The following is a 16,358-nucleotide window of genomic DNA, read 5'->3' on the forward strand; positions in this document are numbered from 1 at the left end:
ACCCGCTGGTCTCCGTGTCTCTGCTGCTCTTAGTTCCGATTCAACCTTTGGAAGCCGAGGTCTGACTACGTCGCTGCTCAGACCCCAAATTATGTGGTGTCTGTTGTCCTCATCCGCCTGTAAACTTGAGAATCCTCACCCTGGCGTTCCAGGTCCTCTGGTGGAAGAGCTTGCCTTGCATTTCGTCCTGGTCCCCTTCGCAGTTCATACTTACCAGCCAAGACCCTCTGACAGCCTTCTCTCCGGCAAGAATGGGCCTCTTTTCTGCCTCCTGCCCTCCTGCGCTGTGTATCTTCTATTTTAGCCTTGATGTTATTTCACACACTCAGAGTATTTTCAGTGAGTTGGTTGATCAGATGGCTAGAGTAGGTTGATGGGAAGACCGCAGAGGCATTGAGAAAGAGACCTACATTCCTTCCAGGCTCACTCATCCACTCCCTCTTCTGCTGAAACCCTCCAGATCCTGGTCTCCATGGCATTCATGCCTGGGTCACATGCCCTCCTGTGATCTCAGCTTGTGTCTGTACCTGGCTCCCAGACTGCAGTTCTTTGGTCTCAAAGTCTGTAAGTCCCAGCTGTCAAAGTCCTGTACACTGAGCCTCATGGTCAGAACTCTGCTTGCTTTAATGTTCTGCTGTTGTCCTCTTGAAATTCATAACTTTTTTTTCAAAAGGGGTCCTTTTTCATTTTGCACTACATCCTGCAAATTATGTAGCTGGTTCTGGCTAGAGACCTCAGAGGTTGTCCACCCTGACCCCCACCATATTTCAAATGGTGAAGATTGACTTCCAGGTCAAGCCGGGGGAAGTAACTCCACTCGCTAAGCCAGGGACTGATAGATAACAGGTTACAAAAGGCTGGTTCAACTTGGCCGTGTGGTTAATGGCCCAGAGCCCTTCTCCTGTGATCCCGCCAAGGCTAGTCTTTGAGACTCTATCCCTGCTCATCGTTTTCCCTTTCCCTTTCACTCCTTTTATAGGTTTTTCCTGAAGTGTTACTCCTTTCAGGAAAAATTACCTAATGCCTATCTCAAGCTCTGCTTCTAAGACAATGGATTTAACTTAAGGATCTTTATAACAGAGCATCAGATTCTAAAAGAAGTAAGTTGTACTACTAGGTCTATTATAAACTTATTTTAAGTCACTCAAGCCCTCTGGTGACAGATGAGAGAGTCCCCAAGGCATTCCAATCTTGCTCCATTGCCCATCTGGCAAACTAATCCTACAGTCAGATCAAGGACAGAACAGAACATCCCATTCAAAGGAAAGGCACTTAGAACCACCCTAGTTTCTCCAATTTTATTACAGGACATGTTAGGGACAAGTGAGGGAAATGGCAGAGGAGTGGCAAGGGCAGCTGGGGGCCACCATGAGCTTTGAGGCACATGTGGGTCAGGCAGAGGCATCTGATGAGGATGCAGAAAGCCCCAGCAACAGTGCTTTACTGCTACCCACACCTAGAAACACTGATATAGACTTGGGGACCCCCTCTCTCTATAAAGGGCATGGAAGCATTGCCTCCCATAAGGACATGAAGAACTTGGCTGAGCTTGCTAGCTCATGCCTCATTAGGGATGGAGATCAGAGGGGAATGAGACATTTTGGTTTGAAAGGCTTTCTTTTTCATCTCAGTAAAAACAGGCAGGGGAGAGATTTGGGGGTGCAGTGCAAAACAAAATACCACACAATCAACTCAGGATGAATTTCAACTCTACCACTGAGAGAACTTGGGCAGGTCACTTCATTTCCCCAAGACTCAGTTTCTTCATCTGTAAAATGCGAACAGTTAATATCCACCCCACAGGTTTGTTGTGAGGATTAAATGAGAAAATACATGTAATCTTAAGAAAGTGCCTCAGACAGAGAAAGCTTAGGGTGGATACTCCAATGGTAGGCAGGGGGGCTCAACAGATGGGGGGCCTGAGAATGTGTCTGAGGAGATGTCTGCCTTCCTTCCTCATCCAGGTTTAAGAGTGAGTCCCTCTGGGGCAGGGGCAGGGGAGCAGGCTTGGCACCAAAGACCTTAACGAAAGCCTTAGGGCCCCTTATGGGCCTGAGTAGAGGACAAGGATGGGGTTGGAGTACACTGACCCTCTGAGGACTATTTTTAAAAAGCTAGGAGAAGGAAGAGAGGAATATTTCTTCCCATAGGTGCAACTGCAAAGACATCAAGCTGGATCCATCTAGGATTTCAGATCTAGCCATCATGGGGCAGCTGCTGAAGGAAGCCATGGTCTCTTCCTCCTTCTCAACACTGGAGTTATCAAAAATACCTACAAACTGTGAGAAAGTTCACATAAAAACACTTTTCTGCATGTATAAAAAAGAGACTGACTGCGGTCAGTGGCTTGGGATGTGGACCAAGGCCCAAAGAGTGGTCAAAGAGGGTCAATGGCCACCCAGTGGTGGACAAGCTGGTCTGGGCTGTCATGACAGCCGGGACAGCGCTGGCTCTAAGGGAGGCTGTGTTCTTCAGCTGGGCTACACATCCGAGGAGCTCAAGTCTTAGGGGCAGGAGGTGACACCAGGGCTCTTGCTCCAGCAGTCCTACTATGATGCTGTGCTGGGGTGGGCACTGGCAGTGCCTAGGGCCTAGGCCTCAGGCCTCAGGGACCCCCTTGCTAAGGGCAGAAGCCTTCTGCAGTAAACCGTCCTGGACATCTGGCCTCCAGCAAGTCCCAAAACAGGTTCTGGTGTCCTATCGTTAGGTTAGATGGACTGGTCCGGGGAGCCAGGTCTGGGAGACCACATGATTTTTCCTTCCGAAGGACGATTCTGCCCAGAACCTCCAGGTGGCTGTCTCTAGCTGAGACTGATCCCACTGAGGACACCTGACAGAGGAGGGCAGCCAGGGCTGGAGCCAGGAAGAAGGCTCCAGAAAAACAAGAGTACCTCTCTCGTACCTCCTGCCCCCTACCCATGCTGGAGCTTCTTGATGTTCCTTTCGGGAGGGAGTGAAAGTAAGGAGAAAGAGGTGACACTGTTTTCCTAGCACCCACTCCTCCCTATTCTTCACCCAGCAAGGGCCTGGACTATGTGCCTGAGAGGGTGAGGTCCAGGGAAATGACCCCAGGCTTTGTTTCAGGGGGGCCCAAGCAGCTTCTGGAGCCATGTAGGTAGTGAAAGGCTGATGGTGGCAGCTGGAGCTACAGGTTCGCCCATCCAGTCAGCTCATCCTTGTCAACCCCTTAATACAGGCAAAACTAGGATGGCCACCCTTAGTTGACCTCCGACCTCACAGGCAACTTGGGAGTAGTGGGGTGGGAGTGTGTGATGTTTGACCGCTCTGGGGCTGAGAGGCCTGTCTGTCAGCATTGGAAGCCTTTCTATCCAGCACCCCCTCAGCCTGGCTTCTCCCTGCCTAGGTGAGGCAGGCATGCTAGGGCTGGAGGAGGGGCAGGCCACGTCGAAGGCCCTCCTTCAGGAACTGCATGTAGGTGGCCGTGGACGGGTCTTCAAAGGTAGATGAGAAGCTGAAGACATTGTTCTCGATGTCCTCAGGCTTCATGGAGGTGATGTCCAAGAAGTAGTTGGCGTTGATGTGGTGGACCTGGGAGAGCGACTGGGTGACTGGGTGAGGGGGGCGGGGACCCACCCAGGCGCAGCGCCCCTCTGCTCCCTGTCTGCTCAAGTGTCCTTGGGAGAGGCAGCTGCTCTTAGGCCTCTACTATCCTCGCTTTGGGGCAGACAGCGGATAGGCAGGGCACTTATGAGCACTGGCCAGAACCCGACCCCGGTTCCTGCCTCTCCTGCCTCTGCTCACACAGGGCCCTCTGACCACAGAGCCTCCACACCTCGTCCACTAGGTGAAAACCTCATGTCTTTCAATACCGCCTTTCCCTCAGCCCCACGCTAGGACCCCTCTTCTCCTCTGCTCCCGTGACCCCTGGACTCCCCATCTCCTGTCGAAAGAGGAGATTCTGAGGCTCACAGGTAGGCCTGGTTTCAAAGCCAGCTACACTTCACTTGTGCACTTTTGCCAGGTTTCTGGACCTTTCGAGCCTCAGTTTCCTTGTTTGTAAAGTGGGCTTTGAGAATCCAATTTGAGGGCATGCATGAGTGCTTGTAAGGGGCCCTGAGGGAGAAGTAGGGTCTTGAAGCTTGGCTCAGCCTGGGGCATCGCCTGGTCCTCTCTGCCTGTCACAAGGCCTGATCCCTCCACCTTCCTCCTTCCATTCCAGGGCTGGCCACAATGGTCCAAGGTTAGCCTTCCCTTCCAGGCCATGTTCCTGTCTACTCTGCTGCTACACTGTGCCCACGCTGCTGCTACCTGGTCCCCAAAGTGCTGTTGAGGTCCCCCTTCCCATGGGAGCCTCCTGACACCCGCGTGAGACAGGCAGAGTAGGCAACAGGTTTCCTACTTCATGGATTGGATAACTGAGGCTCAGATTGGTTAAGACACCAGCCAGGAAGTGGTGGAGCCAAACCTGAGGCATGATAAGGTCTGTGAGTCTATGCCCCTGGCTAGTTGCTTCCTCTGCCCCACAGTGCCTGGCCGCAGGCTAGGTACAGGCGGTGGGGCTGTCCTACCACAGTGCCATTGGGCAAGCAGATCATCATCTCCACGGGGAAGCTGTACTTCTCCAGGTGCAGGTCAGCCAGCTTCTTGTGGGATGGGTTCTCCTGGTTGCTCTATGGGGACAGTTGGGCACAGTCCTAATGCCTCGGCCCCCAGTATCGTCCCAGGGGCTGTTCCCACCCACTCTGCACTCACTTGCAGGTCCTCCAGCTCCTTCACCAGGGACCAGGTGCTAATGAAGCTCTCATTGAGGAGGGTGAGGATGGGCGAACTTTCCAGGACAGTCTCCCGGAGAGTCCGCCCTGAACCTGTTCAGGGAGAGGCAAGGCCAGAAGAGTGAGACACCCCACATGTCTTACTGGGTTTCCATCAGCAATAAACCTCATGGGCTGTAGAATGATCCCTGCACCAAGGTGAAATAACAGAAGCAAAGAGCCTGCCACAGAGCAGATGATGAATAAATGGTAGCTGTAATTTACATCAATAACATCCTGGGCTGAGATATAGGGTGGAGCCCTACCCCGCTCAGGGACTTTCAGTCTTAAATCCACTAAACTCTGGCTCCTGGGGCCTTTGCAAGACTGTTCGATCTAAAATACTCTTCCTTCTGTCATTTGGCAAACTCCTACTCATCCTCCAAAGTCACAGCTTAAACATCAGTTTCTCTAAGAAACTGTCCCTGACTCCCACACTCTAGTGTCACCGGTCCTTCTTTTGTGTAACACTTACCACGCTTGTACTTATTCATTCAACATCTGCCTTCTGCAGCAGATGCGCTCCCTAGGGACAGGGGCCACTTCTGACTTCCTCATTGCAAGACTCCTAGCAATGAGCCTATGGCTTGGCACAGAAGGTGCCCAGGATGTTTGCTGTTTAACTGGATGAGGATAGGCTCATTGTTTTCCTCATCTTTGTACCGACTGCCGAACAACCAAAGCACTTTGCACCTAGCAGGTCTCCTGAATAAGTGAATGAATGCCCAGCCTGTGGCACTATTTTCTCTCAGTTGTGTGCCACACCGTACAGAGCACAGGCACTTTCACATCCATCTTTACAACTCTGGGAAGCAAGTATGTTACCTGTCCTTCACTATTGAGAAACTGAGGCTCAGGGAGGGGAAGTCACTTGGCCAGTTTCCAAGCTGAAAATGACTGAGCTGGGGAATCTTTCTACTGTGTCCAATAGTTTCCTCTGAGTTCGGCACAGAAACCTCCCCCAAGCCCTCAGCCCACGCACCTGCCCTGTGTGGTCCCCAAGTCTTTCATGCTCCAACAGCAGAAGCCTGTTGCTCTCAGAACCTCCTATACCCAGAGGGTGTGAAGTCTCCCCTCCCATTCTCTCCTTGGACTGGCCAGGTTTCCCTCACCTCAGCAGGACTGGTCGTCCAGGGCCCCCCACAGCAGGATCGAGTGCACCAGCTTGTTCTTGGCCTTGGCTTGGTCGAAGGCCTCGGTGAATGGCAGGTAGGTGACCTGGGGCCAAGCCGAGACAGAAAGAAGCTACTGTGTGCAGCCAGGGTCCCATTCAGAGGCTGAGTGTGTAATGTGTACGTGCATGTGTGGTCTGTGTGTAGTATATATGGTGTGTGTATGCACGTGTGTTGGGGGTTGTGTGTGTGTGAGAAGGGGCGCTGCTGAAATGAGGGATGCCTCGTCCAAGTTCTGGATGGCAAAGGAGAGGTTCCCCTGGCACCACTGGGCCCTGCAGCAAGCTCTGCACACAGCCCACAGCCCTGTGCTCATCTGCTGCTCCCACAGCTCCAACCCCATGGAGCCTGACCCTGGCCTTCGTGCCCAGCCTCACCTTCTTGAAGGGGTACATGGCCACCTCCAGGCGCCGGGCGGCCTCCTCCCAGCTCAGCTCCTGCTGCCACTTGATTTCCTCAAACACAAACTGGAGGGGCTCCCCCGAGGGCAGCCGGCTGTTGATCATGTTGCCATCTTCGTCCAGGATCACGGAGGGTATTGAGGGGCCTGTGGCCTCCAGCTCCATCTGAGCCGGAGGTCAGCGAAGGATGACATCAGTAAGGGATGTCTCAGAGATGGGCAAGGATCCTGAAGGGGCCCTGAGAGACCCTCACAGATCCCTCACGCATTGCAGAGGCGGATCATCGTGCTCTCACCTGGGGTATGTAGCCGATGTCCACTTCCATGTTGCTGCTCTCACTGGCCCCATACAGCCACTCCATGTCCACATTCAGAGACCTGGGGATGAGTGAGAGAGCTGCCAGGGCAGACCACCACCATCCTCAAGGTCCATGAACCATACGTCAGATATTATCTCACTGAAAGTGCACAACTGTCTCCATTTTACAGATGAGGACACTGAGGCTTGGCAAGTTGAACCCAAGGTCTCAGAGCTGCTGGGACTCTGACTGCAGAGCCGGGGCCCTTTCCTCTCCCCGGGCAGCTCTTCCTAAGGCACTGAAACCATATCACCCTCTACTGGCCCAGCCTTTACAGTTCACAAAGGGCTTTCACATCCACCTTGTTCTACTGCCCTTGACCCTTCCAGGCAGAGATCATGCAGGCCTTCCCCAGGACACAGAGTGGAGCAGGAGTGAAAACCTGGCACTGTCCTCTAGCAGGGAGTCTGGCCTGACCAGGTGCCATCTGCAGATCTGCCACATGGGGGCACCCCAGGACTGACGATCAACCATCATGGGTAGCTTGAGTGGGGAGCCCACAGAGCGAGTCAGCAGTCCCTGTGGCCTGTCTTGGGGCTGGTCATTTGTACCTCTCCTCTGTTTCATCCAGTCCAGGGCCGCACTCCCCACCCCGCCCTCATGACCAACCCTGGGGTGAAGGCAGATGGAACCTGGGCTGAGCCAGAGGAGCTCAGGTGCTTATTTGGTGAGGGAGGAGAGGAAGAGGAAGCCACTCCTGTTTCTGGGGGCAACTTCCTCTTCCCAGGATATGCCAGCCATCCCCTCGCTGCTGCCCAGGAGCCAGCCTCCCATGTAGCAAATGAGGAAACTGAGGCTCAGAGAAGGCCAGGAACATGCAGACCCCTGGTCCCACAGCCAACTTAATTATGGGCCTCTAGGCTCCCAGCCCAAGTCTTATCCCTGTACAGAGTTGCTAAGGGGCAGTCTGGAAAGACCTGAAGCCCGGGTTTCCAGGTCCCCTCATAAGGCAGGCTGGCACTGAATTGTCCCTTAAGCCCCCTAAGGTAGCAGCTGCAGGCAGTGGAGGGCCTGCCCTCAGGCCTTTGCATGTGCTGTTCCCTCTGCCTGGCTAAACATTCCTCACCCCCAGAAGGGACATCTACTTAACTGTCCCTTCCCCTGAGAAGCCTTTCTAGACCCCAAGCAGCCAGGTCCCTGCCCACCTACTGGCCTCCCCCTAGGGTGGCACTAGCAGGCTGTGGTTATGGGTCTGTCAGAGTCTGTCGGTCAACATGAGGGTGGGGAGGCTCCAGCTTCTGGAAGGGTCTGTTGCCTCTGCATTTGGTTCAGGGCACGGTGTTGGTGGGCCAGGCCATGCGGCACCTGGGACATGCTTGTCGGATGATAGAATGACCCTCTTCAACCTTCTTTAAGCTACTTCTTTCAGGGTCAGCTCCAGGTCCCTCCCAAGAGGGAGTCCAGGCCTCTCCCAAGAGAGGAACAAAGGAGGGGCAGAGGCTGAGGGGCCCTCTGGGTCCCTGCTTCTGACCCTGGAGCTGAGGGATGGGCTAGGCCAAGGCTCCTACCTGTGGTTGGGCACGAAAAGCCGGAAGTCACGGACGTGGGTCGCATCTTTGGAGAGGATGATGTGGCCGGTGAACTGGCCAGGCGAGAACCAGAAGGGAAAGTCGGGTGGCTCGCTGAGCTGGAACTCGGCGTGGATTCTGGGGGGAAGGAGCAAGCTCGGAGCAGCCCCTGCTGAGCCAGAGCCCAACCTCTGACTCGGCCCCAAAGCCTGAGAATCCCTGGCCAGACTGTGTGGGGGAGAGGGCTGGCCGGGAGTAACGTGAGTGTAGGGCGGGGAGACGGCAAGAGGCCCTCCAAGCGCTGCCCATCCTCAGGTCCAAGTTCACGTGCTGTCATCTCCAGAAGTCTTGTCTGACTCCTCTGAGCTCTCACGGCTTCTCAAGGGTGCATTGTGACCTGGTGTCACAGCTTTCTATACCCCTTTTCTGTGTGGATGACAATCACAGCCACCAGCCCTGTGCTAAGCATGCTCTGTGCCTTTTCTCTTCCTCTCACGAGGAAGTTATCACCACCCTGATCCACACATGAGGAATTTGAGGCTCAGAGAGCCACAGCTGCTTGCCCCAAACCCCACAGTGATAAGTGGTGGAGCGGGGGCTTTGAACTGTGTGGTGCTTTGGAGTCAAGGATGAGGCCACTCACCGGAACATCACAGTGTAGTAGAAGTCGCTGATGGCAGTCAGGCAGGCGACTGCCCCTTGAGGGGCAAAGCGGGTCTTCACGAAGGGTCGCGGGTGGAACATGCTCAGGAGCTGGTGGATGATGACCTGGGGGGTGGCAGTGGGACCCCAGGCTGGCTGGCTGGGCCCTGCTGGGCCTCGACTCCCTAGGTGAGGGTCTAGGGGCCAGGGTGGAGGTGGGTCCAGAGGGAGGTGGAGTGAAGGTGGGGTAGCACAGAGGTCCAGGGGCAGACGGGGAGGGGCTGTGCCTGGGCTGGGGTGCAGGGCCCAGGAGTTCACTGTGAGCTGTCCTCACCTCCTTGCCCTTGGGCGGTGGTGGGTAGAAGCGGTTGTTGGACAGATAGCCAGTGAAGACACTCAGCTCACTGGGGATGATCCACCAGGGCTCGCCCAGCTCCACCTGACCCCGAGGGGGAAGGAAGGGCCGGAAGTGGCGGGCAGCAAACACGGCACTTGGCGAGGCTGCGGTCATCCAGTTGCGGAGGCCGGACAGGGCCAGGCGGGAGACCTGGGACAGGGGAAGGCCGAAGCTCTGGGGCACCAAGAACCATGACTTTGGGGCTCCCTGTCCCATGTGTGGGTGGAGTAGCCCCTCGAGTCCTGAGCCAGTCCATAAGCTGAGGGAGCAGAAGAACCCAGGGGAGGCTCCTGCCCTGGTAACAGCCTCGGACCTGGCACTGTCCCGCCACAGCCAAGCCTCATTTCACCCTCGTTGGCCCCCAGCCCAAGAAGCAATGCCCTGCAGCCCACTAGGCCCAGCCCAGAGCAGAGCAACTTGCTTGAGGGCAGGGGCGCTGAGGGAGCTGGAGAGCCATCCAGGACTGGGAGCCTTCCTCGTCCCCTCTACCCACCTTGCTTTCTGCTCCCCAATCGCTTTTCTAAGCCTCTTCTTTGAGGAGGCTAATGTCTCACTGATACGGTCAGAGTTTGGGTTTGGAGTTAAGTCTGAGGAGGGAAGTAGTAACTCCCTTTTGCGTGAAATCTCGAAGGTTAAGAGCAGGATGAGACCACAAACAAGTGGAACTTCTTTCTCCCCAGAGTGTGCCCTGTGCCACACTGGCTGGGCACCTGGGCAAACAGCCTGCCCTGAGCCATTTCCTCACGAGGAACCCGCCTCCCTTCTGTGTGATGCGCTGATGGAGAGGAGAGAATGAGGGTCAGAGACCGTGCAGGCCTGTCTGCACTCCTGCTTGAGCAAAGGTGAGACCCCGGAGCATGCAGGTCCCCGGTGGACCCTCCACTGTCAGCTCCTCCCTGTCCTTCTGGGCTACATGTAGGAGCTGTGTCCTGCTGAGGCATCAGCCACCGGGACCGCGAGTGCCTGGCACCCCTCGGGGGTGCTCAGCCACCAGGGAGCGGCCCCTGTCTTTGACAACAGTGGGTCCCCTCTCCCTTCCCCACCCCCATGGCAGAGGGGGCCTAGGCTTGGTGAGAAGTGGAGGTGGGAGGAGAGGGGTGCAGGGAGCACCCACTGAGGGGGATTGAACAGGCAGGTTCCCAAAGCAGGGCTGGCTGTGCAGGGCCCGGCAGAGCTTGCCCACCCGCTGGGTCCTGCTCACAGGCTGGTGAGCCCCTGTAGGGGAGCCGCCTGCTGAGCGGGGCTGGGCTCTGGAGGGACCCTGCTAGGGAGGCTAGGCTGGGGGTGCTGCTCCTGACCCACCTCCCCTGTTAAGTACAGGTGCTCTGCAGGGCACTCATCTGCTGAAACAGCTTCAATCTGCTCCCCCGTCCCCCATCGCCACCAAACCAAGCCCCATCCAGAGCTTTCCATGAAAGGTCAAATCTGTATTTCGGACTACTTGTTGGACTCTCCTCCTCACATCCCCCAGGCACCTCAACTTCGACATGTCTGATCTGACCTCATCCGTCCCGACCTGATCTGCTTCCTTCCTCCAGTCCCCCACCGAAGCAGACGGTCACCATACACCAGGTCGCCAGCCAGAAGCCTGAGTCACCCGACTTCCCTCCGAACACACACTTTCCGTTAGCCACGCCCTGCCTTTCCTCCTTTGCTGGCGGATGAGAAGCCTGAGTCACCCGACCTCCCTCCGAACACACACTTTCCGTTAGTAGCCACGCCCTGCCTTTCCTCCTTTGCTGGCGGATCCTGCAGGCTGGCCTTCCTCCATCACCACTTCTTCCCTGGCCTGCCTTCTCCTCCCTCCCAGGAAATGGTCTTCCTGTCTCCCGTTTCACTTTAGCTGCCAGCCTGGAAAGCACACATTTGATGAGGGAACCAATTCTTCTATTTCAAAATCTGCTATGGTGTTTCGCTGCTAAAGAATGAAGGCCAAAGTCAGGCAACAGAGGCCCGTCGAGGTCTGGCAACTTCTCTTTCAGCCCCACTGACCAGGATGCCTCTGCATGTGTCCCGCATGCTCTGGGTCCAGCCACACCCGCTCCTTGCCCTCAGTTGAATGACCTGGCACTTTCTGCCTTCAGGCCTGTGTTCATGCCGAAGTAACACCTCAGCTGAGATGTAAGTGCTGAGTAGGTGTGGGCTGGGCATGGAGAAAAAGTTGCTCCTGGCTGAGGAAACAGCAGAGAGAAGGCTTGCAGTTGGAAGGAAGCCTGGACGTCTGGAGTGGTTGGAAGGAAGAAAGTGGAGAAGGGAGGGCAGGAGAGAGGGTGGGAGAGGCAGGTAGGGTCTGGGGATGCCTAGGGCCCGGGATGGGCTTGAGACCTTGTCCACGGAGCCTCGGGTCGGGGCGCGGCCGGCTAGCACAGCATTTGCCAGGTGCCGTCCCCACCCCACGACCCACCGTCAGGGGCAGAACCTCAAATGTGGCTCATCAGTTCAGCAGAGTACTTGTCAGGCGCTGGACATCGTGCTAGGGGCCTGGGGATGCACAAATGTGGGGGACACAGGCCTGGTCCTCAACAAACTCACAGCCTGGGTGGGGGAAAGACTGACCTACAGAGAGTAATGATTAAAGTGAGGAGGCTGCATCAACACAACCTAGTACACTGGAGCCTTCCTACCCCCGCGGGCGCCTGGCTGAGCCCTCTTACTGACAGATGTCACTCCTCCAGGAAGCCATCCTAGATCTCCCATCTGGCTCAGAGGCTCATGCTTATCCCTCCTGCCTCTCCCACCAGACTGTGCCTGGACAGCAGGGATGGCATCATGCTCACTTCTGGGTCCCTAAGGCCTGGCACATTGGGCGCATAGAGAGCAGCTGATAAGGACAGAAAGAAGGAAAGAAAGGAGGTAAGATGAACATAGCCCCATTCTCAGGAGGCAAGTTCACACAAATGATTTTCCTGTCTGTAGTCCCCCCGTGGGGGCCCCCTTGCCCCCTGCCCAGCCCCCGCAACTCACCCCTAGGAACCCGTCTTTGCTCTTGGTCATAGACTCCGGGAGCAGAGGCTGGAATCGGGCTTCTATGGTGAGCGTCTCCTCGCTGGGGTCAGGGGGCAGTTCCTCCTCCTCGTAGCTGGCCGTAGGAGTTGACCCTACGAGACACAGGTCACTGGAGAGGGGCCCTTCCCTTAGGCATCTACACTGGCTGGTGACTAAGGAAGCCATCGGGAGCTGGGGGGAACAGTCAACAATGACCAAAGTAACAAATGATATGTATTTTAGTGTCATAGTAGCCCTGTGAGAGGCTACATTATTAGCAATTCCTGTTTTATAAATGAGAAAGTAGAGGCTCAGAGAGGTAAAATCATTTCCCCAAGGTCACACAACTAGGTAGTGGGGGAGTCAGGATTCAAACTCAGGCCTGTTTTACTCTAAACCCATGATTAACCACAACCCCATTCTGGGGGAGTTAAGATCTCAGAGCCTCAGTTTCTTCAAACGCTCAAGAACCAGATGACTTGGGTTCAAGTCCCAGCCCCACCCTTCACCAGCTGTGTGATGGCTGGACAGTGGCTGTTATGAGGATTAAATAAGATAATCCACGTAGTGTTCGCATCAAGCCTGGTAGAGTAAACCCATAATAAACTTTAGCTGTGCTACTTTACCGGGGGTGTCAGAGTCAGGGAGCCAGGGAGCTGGGGCTCAAAGCTAATTCTCCCGACTCTAACCTGTGTTCTTTCTACCAGGCCATTCTCACTTTGTCCTACCTTTTGTCCTCCAAACCAAGTCCCAGATGAACTCAGTGCTGGGCCCACCAAAGGTGGCATGTGGGCAGGCAGCTGCTTCTCCCAGCTGGGATCCCTAGCACCAGAGAGAAGCTACTTTCTGGGGCTGGGAGAGGCGAATGTACCAGGCTGGGCATCATCAGCCCAGGTCCAAGTTAAGGTCAGTTCCATTTCCTGGACCATTTGAAGCAAGTCACTGAGTCTCTCTGGTTTTCCTACATGAGAAATGAAGACCATGCATGTCCCTGTCATGGGGTCTTACGAAGAAATAAACAGTGCCCTGAGAGGCACTCAGTCCCAGGACTCAGAGCAATGAATGAAAGCAAGAAACAGAATCAGGTCATCTCTGGTGTCACAGAAAGAGCACTGGTTTTGGAGTGAGGAGACTCACTTCTCCCTGATTTTCTGGGTGGTCCCGTTTCCCCATCTGTATAAGGAAGGCTGCAACGGCAGTGGCTGACCTTGATTCTTCAGACCTCTTCCTGCTTAGAGACCTGCCAAGTCTGTAACTTTCAAGTGTGCAGGGAGTCAAGATGAAAGTTTAAGGGAGACATGAAGCCTATTTCAAAAGGGGTGACTACTAGAAGGATGGGGCCCCAGATACACGGATAATGGAATAAAGGAGGGGTGGCTCTCGTCATGTCTGCTCTCTCAGAGCAGGTTTGTTGTAGAGAGCATGTTTGGCATTTGTGGACAGACTGACTGACAGATTGAATGGGTATATTTGAAGCAGTTCTTAATCAGGATCGTCAGAATCACTCAGGATGTCTTTTTAAACTACAGATTCCAGAACCCACCTTAGACCTACTGAGTCAGAATCTTAAGGAGCTAGAATTAGGAAACCGTCCTTTTAATGAGCACTCCCATGACTCCTGATGCAAATCCCTGTTCTAAAGAATTAGTTATTTCTGCATTTGTAAGTCAATGCAACAAATCTTTCTAAATCTGTAATCTGCAAACCTCAGAGGAAGGGTGTAGTAGGTATGTGCAAGGTTATTAGTCTGCTTGCTCACTCAATTATTTTACTGTTGTCACAAATAATTATTAATAATAATGATGCCCAGCATTTTATGGTCTTTTGGTTTAATAAAAAGTTTTATTTCCTGACTTATAAGTAGCACTTGCTCATTATACATAATTTGTAAAACTTTTAAGGTATAAAGCAGAAAATTAAACACTCACAACTATACCAGCTAGACAGACTATTTGCTTCTATTTGCTGCTTAGATTTGGTGTTTTTGGTTTTGTTTTTTATTTTGTTTTCCCAAAACTTGGTCCAGTTTTGCCCTTGGAGGTAATGGAGGAAGGGTTATTTTCCACTGATGGAGAAAAAGATTTATATGAAAAAAATTAAAAGTGCTCCCAAGCCCAGCAAGCTTGGCCAACATGTCATTATGAGGGAACTCTTGTTCAATGGCCATAAAAAAAGGACAAGGAGGTGGCTATGTGGATGCTTGAAAGAGTGGGCAAATTAAGAGATCAGAGTCAATCCACATGGGGCTGACCTGCTGACCTACCTGTCTGCTTTCATGACAGAACTGACAGCCACTGAGATACTGACACATACCTGCTCCAGCAAATTACTATTTTTCCATCTGACTTTCCTCTTCTAGCAGTGACCATAGGTCACCAGGCCAGCAAGTGATAGGCCTGCCTAACCCATCCTGAGACCCAGAAAACCCATCACAGGGCTTTGGTGCTTACTCACCTGAGAGCAGCTGGCATCTCTTCTTGCCTTTCCCATCAACTGACCTACTCACACTGGGCAACTTGGGTAACAAGTAGGTGCCCAAGATCCTAAGTTCAAGAAATGTCACAAGAAATGGACACAGAGGTTGGGGTGGCGGTAAGGTGGTAAGAGAAGCATTTTATAATTCATTAGCTGTTCAGGCCTTTATCCTTATAAAAACAAAAACAAAAACAACCATCACTGAGTACAGCTAGGCAAAAATGGATAGCAAGGATGGGATAGGAATCTGACAGCACCTAAGCAAGTTTAATGTTTAGTAATAATTGGAATAGCTCCTATCTATTGACTGTCTACTGCCTATCCACTCCTTTGCAGATATTCTCTCTCATCCTCAAGCCTGTGAGCTGGGGTGGGACCTGGAGACAGATGGCCCTGGTTCTAATCCTGGCTCTGCACCTTTCTAGCCTGGGCGAAGCACTGAGCCTTCCGGGGCCTCAGTCTCCCAAACCATAAGCATGAGGATCATGACAGTGTCCATCAAACAGGGCACTGTGAAGATTAAAGAGATAACTCATGTGAAGTGCTTAAAGTCATGTCCGGCCCTGAGGAAATGTTAGTATTATTCACATGTGAAGAGAAGACGCACATGTGTGTGAATATGTGTGTGCATGTGCTGAAATAGCTTATCCAAACCAGCAGCTAGAGGTGCCAGAGCTAGGAGGATCCCAGAGCTGCCAGGACCCACAATCTTCCTTCTACTGCAGGTGCCTCTCCTGCTGGGAGTAGACACAGCTGCCAAGAAGCTGAGGGCGGTGCCTGGGCTCCCTCCTCCCCAGTCCCCAGCCTCTCCTGGTACCTGTCAGCTTCTCAGAGATGGGCCTGAACTCCTCAGGGCTGATGTACATATCCCGGTCTGTGTCCAAGGAAGAGAAGAGGAAGAGGCCTTCTGTCCCCAGGGCCTTCAGCGCTGACTCCTGCTTAGAAGGAAAGGGCCAGGCTGAGCACCAGTTGGATACCATCTTCCTGAGTTCTCTCAAAATCGTCCAGTCCATCTGTCCAGATGTCACCTCTGCGCTGCTGCAGAGCCCAAGTCCCCTTTCCTGACCCCTGCTTCACTCCATGCCTGCATCCACTTTCTAAGTCCCCCACCCCCAGGCAACTCTGTTTTCCCCAGTCCCTTCTATCTGGCCCCATCCCCATTTCACCCTATTCTTTAACCCACTGTCCTCTCCTGTCTCCCCTCCCTGCTGTCCCAGTGCCCCCCAAGCCCCCTTCCAGATTCTCTGGGTCCCAGCTTCTCTCTGTGCCTTGTCTGCAGTCACTGTTCTAGTCACTCTTGGGGACCGTCTCCTTGCAGTTTATTCCAGCCCGTGTCTCACGCCCGGCCAGTGCTTTCACCTCCTCCAACAGTCCTTCCAAGTCTGCCGACCCTTGGTACCCCAGTTTCTCCTCGCTTCCGTGCCACTCTCCCCAACCCACCGCTCTCTCCCGTCCCTGTCCCCTGTCTCCTTCGTGCAGCCCTTCCAGTCCCTCCCCATCCTCCTGCACAGTAGCCCTCCAAGCCAACGCACAGGGCTTGCCCACCCCTGCCGCCTCTCCGCCCCGGGGCCCAAACCCTCTGTGAGTCCCTCTGCGTCCGCCCAGGATCCCCAAGTCCCTGGTCCCCAGCGCCCGCCCGCCGCCCGCG

The 16,358-nt window shown here is 54.1% G+C and overlaps 1 protein-coding gene across 1 annotated transcript; it reads right to left on the bottom strand.

Moving 5' to 3' along the window:
- Window positions 1-1,283: 1,283 nt before the first annotated feature.
- On the bottom strand, window positions 1,284-16,182 carry SELENON (selenoprotein N). Its single transcript, XM_006924410.3, has 11 exons — window positions 15,528-16,182; window positions 12,215-12,348; window positions 9,188-9,400; window positions 8,855-8,979; window positions 8,212-8,349; window positions 6,641-6,722; window positions 6,322-6,510; window positions 5,885-5,990; window positions 4,714-4,826; window positions 4,530-4,631; window positions 1,284-3,549 (listed from the first exon to the last, which is right to left on the bottom strand). The coding sequence occupies exons 1-11, from the start codon at window positions 15,721-15,723 to the stop codon at window positions 3,379-3,381; spliced, it is 1,569 nt and encodes a 522-aa protein (XP_006924472.2). The 5' UTR covers window positions 15,724-16,182; the 3' UTR covers window positions 1,284-3,378.
- Between the last annotated feature and the right edge of the window lie 176 nt (window positions 16,183-16,358).

Source organism: Pteropus alecto, unplaced genomic scaffold (assembly GCF_000325575.1).
Source record: "Pteropus alecto unplaced genomic scaffold, ASM32557v1 scaffold39, whole genome shotgun sequence".
NCBI lineage: Eukaryota > Metazoa > Chordata > Mammalia > Chiroptera > Pteropodidae > Pteropus > Pteropus alecto.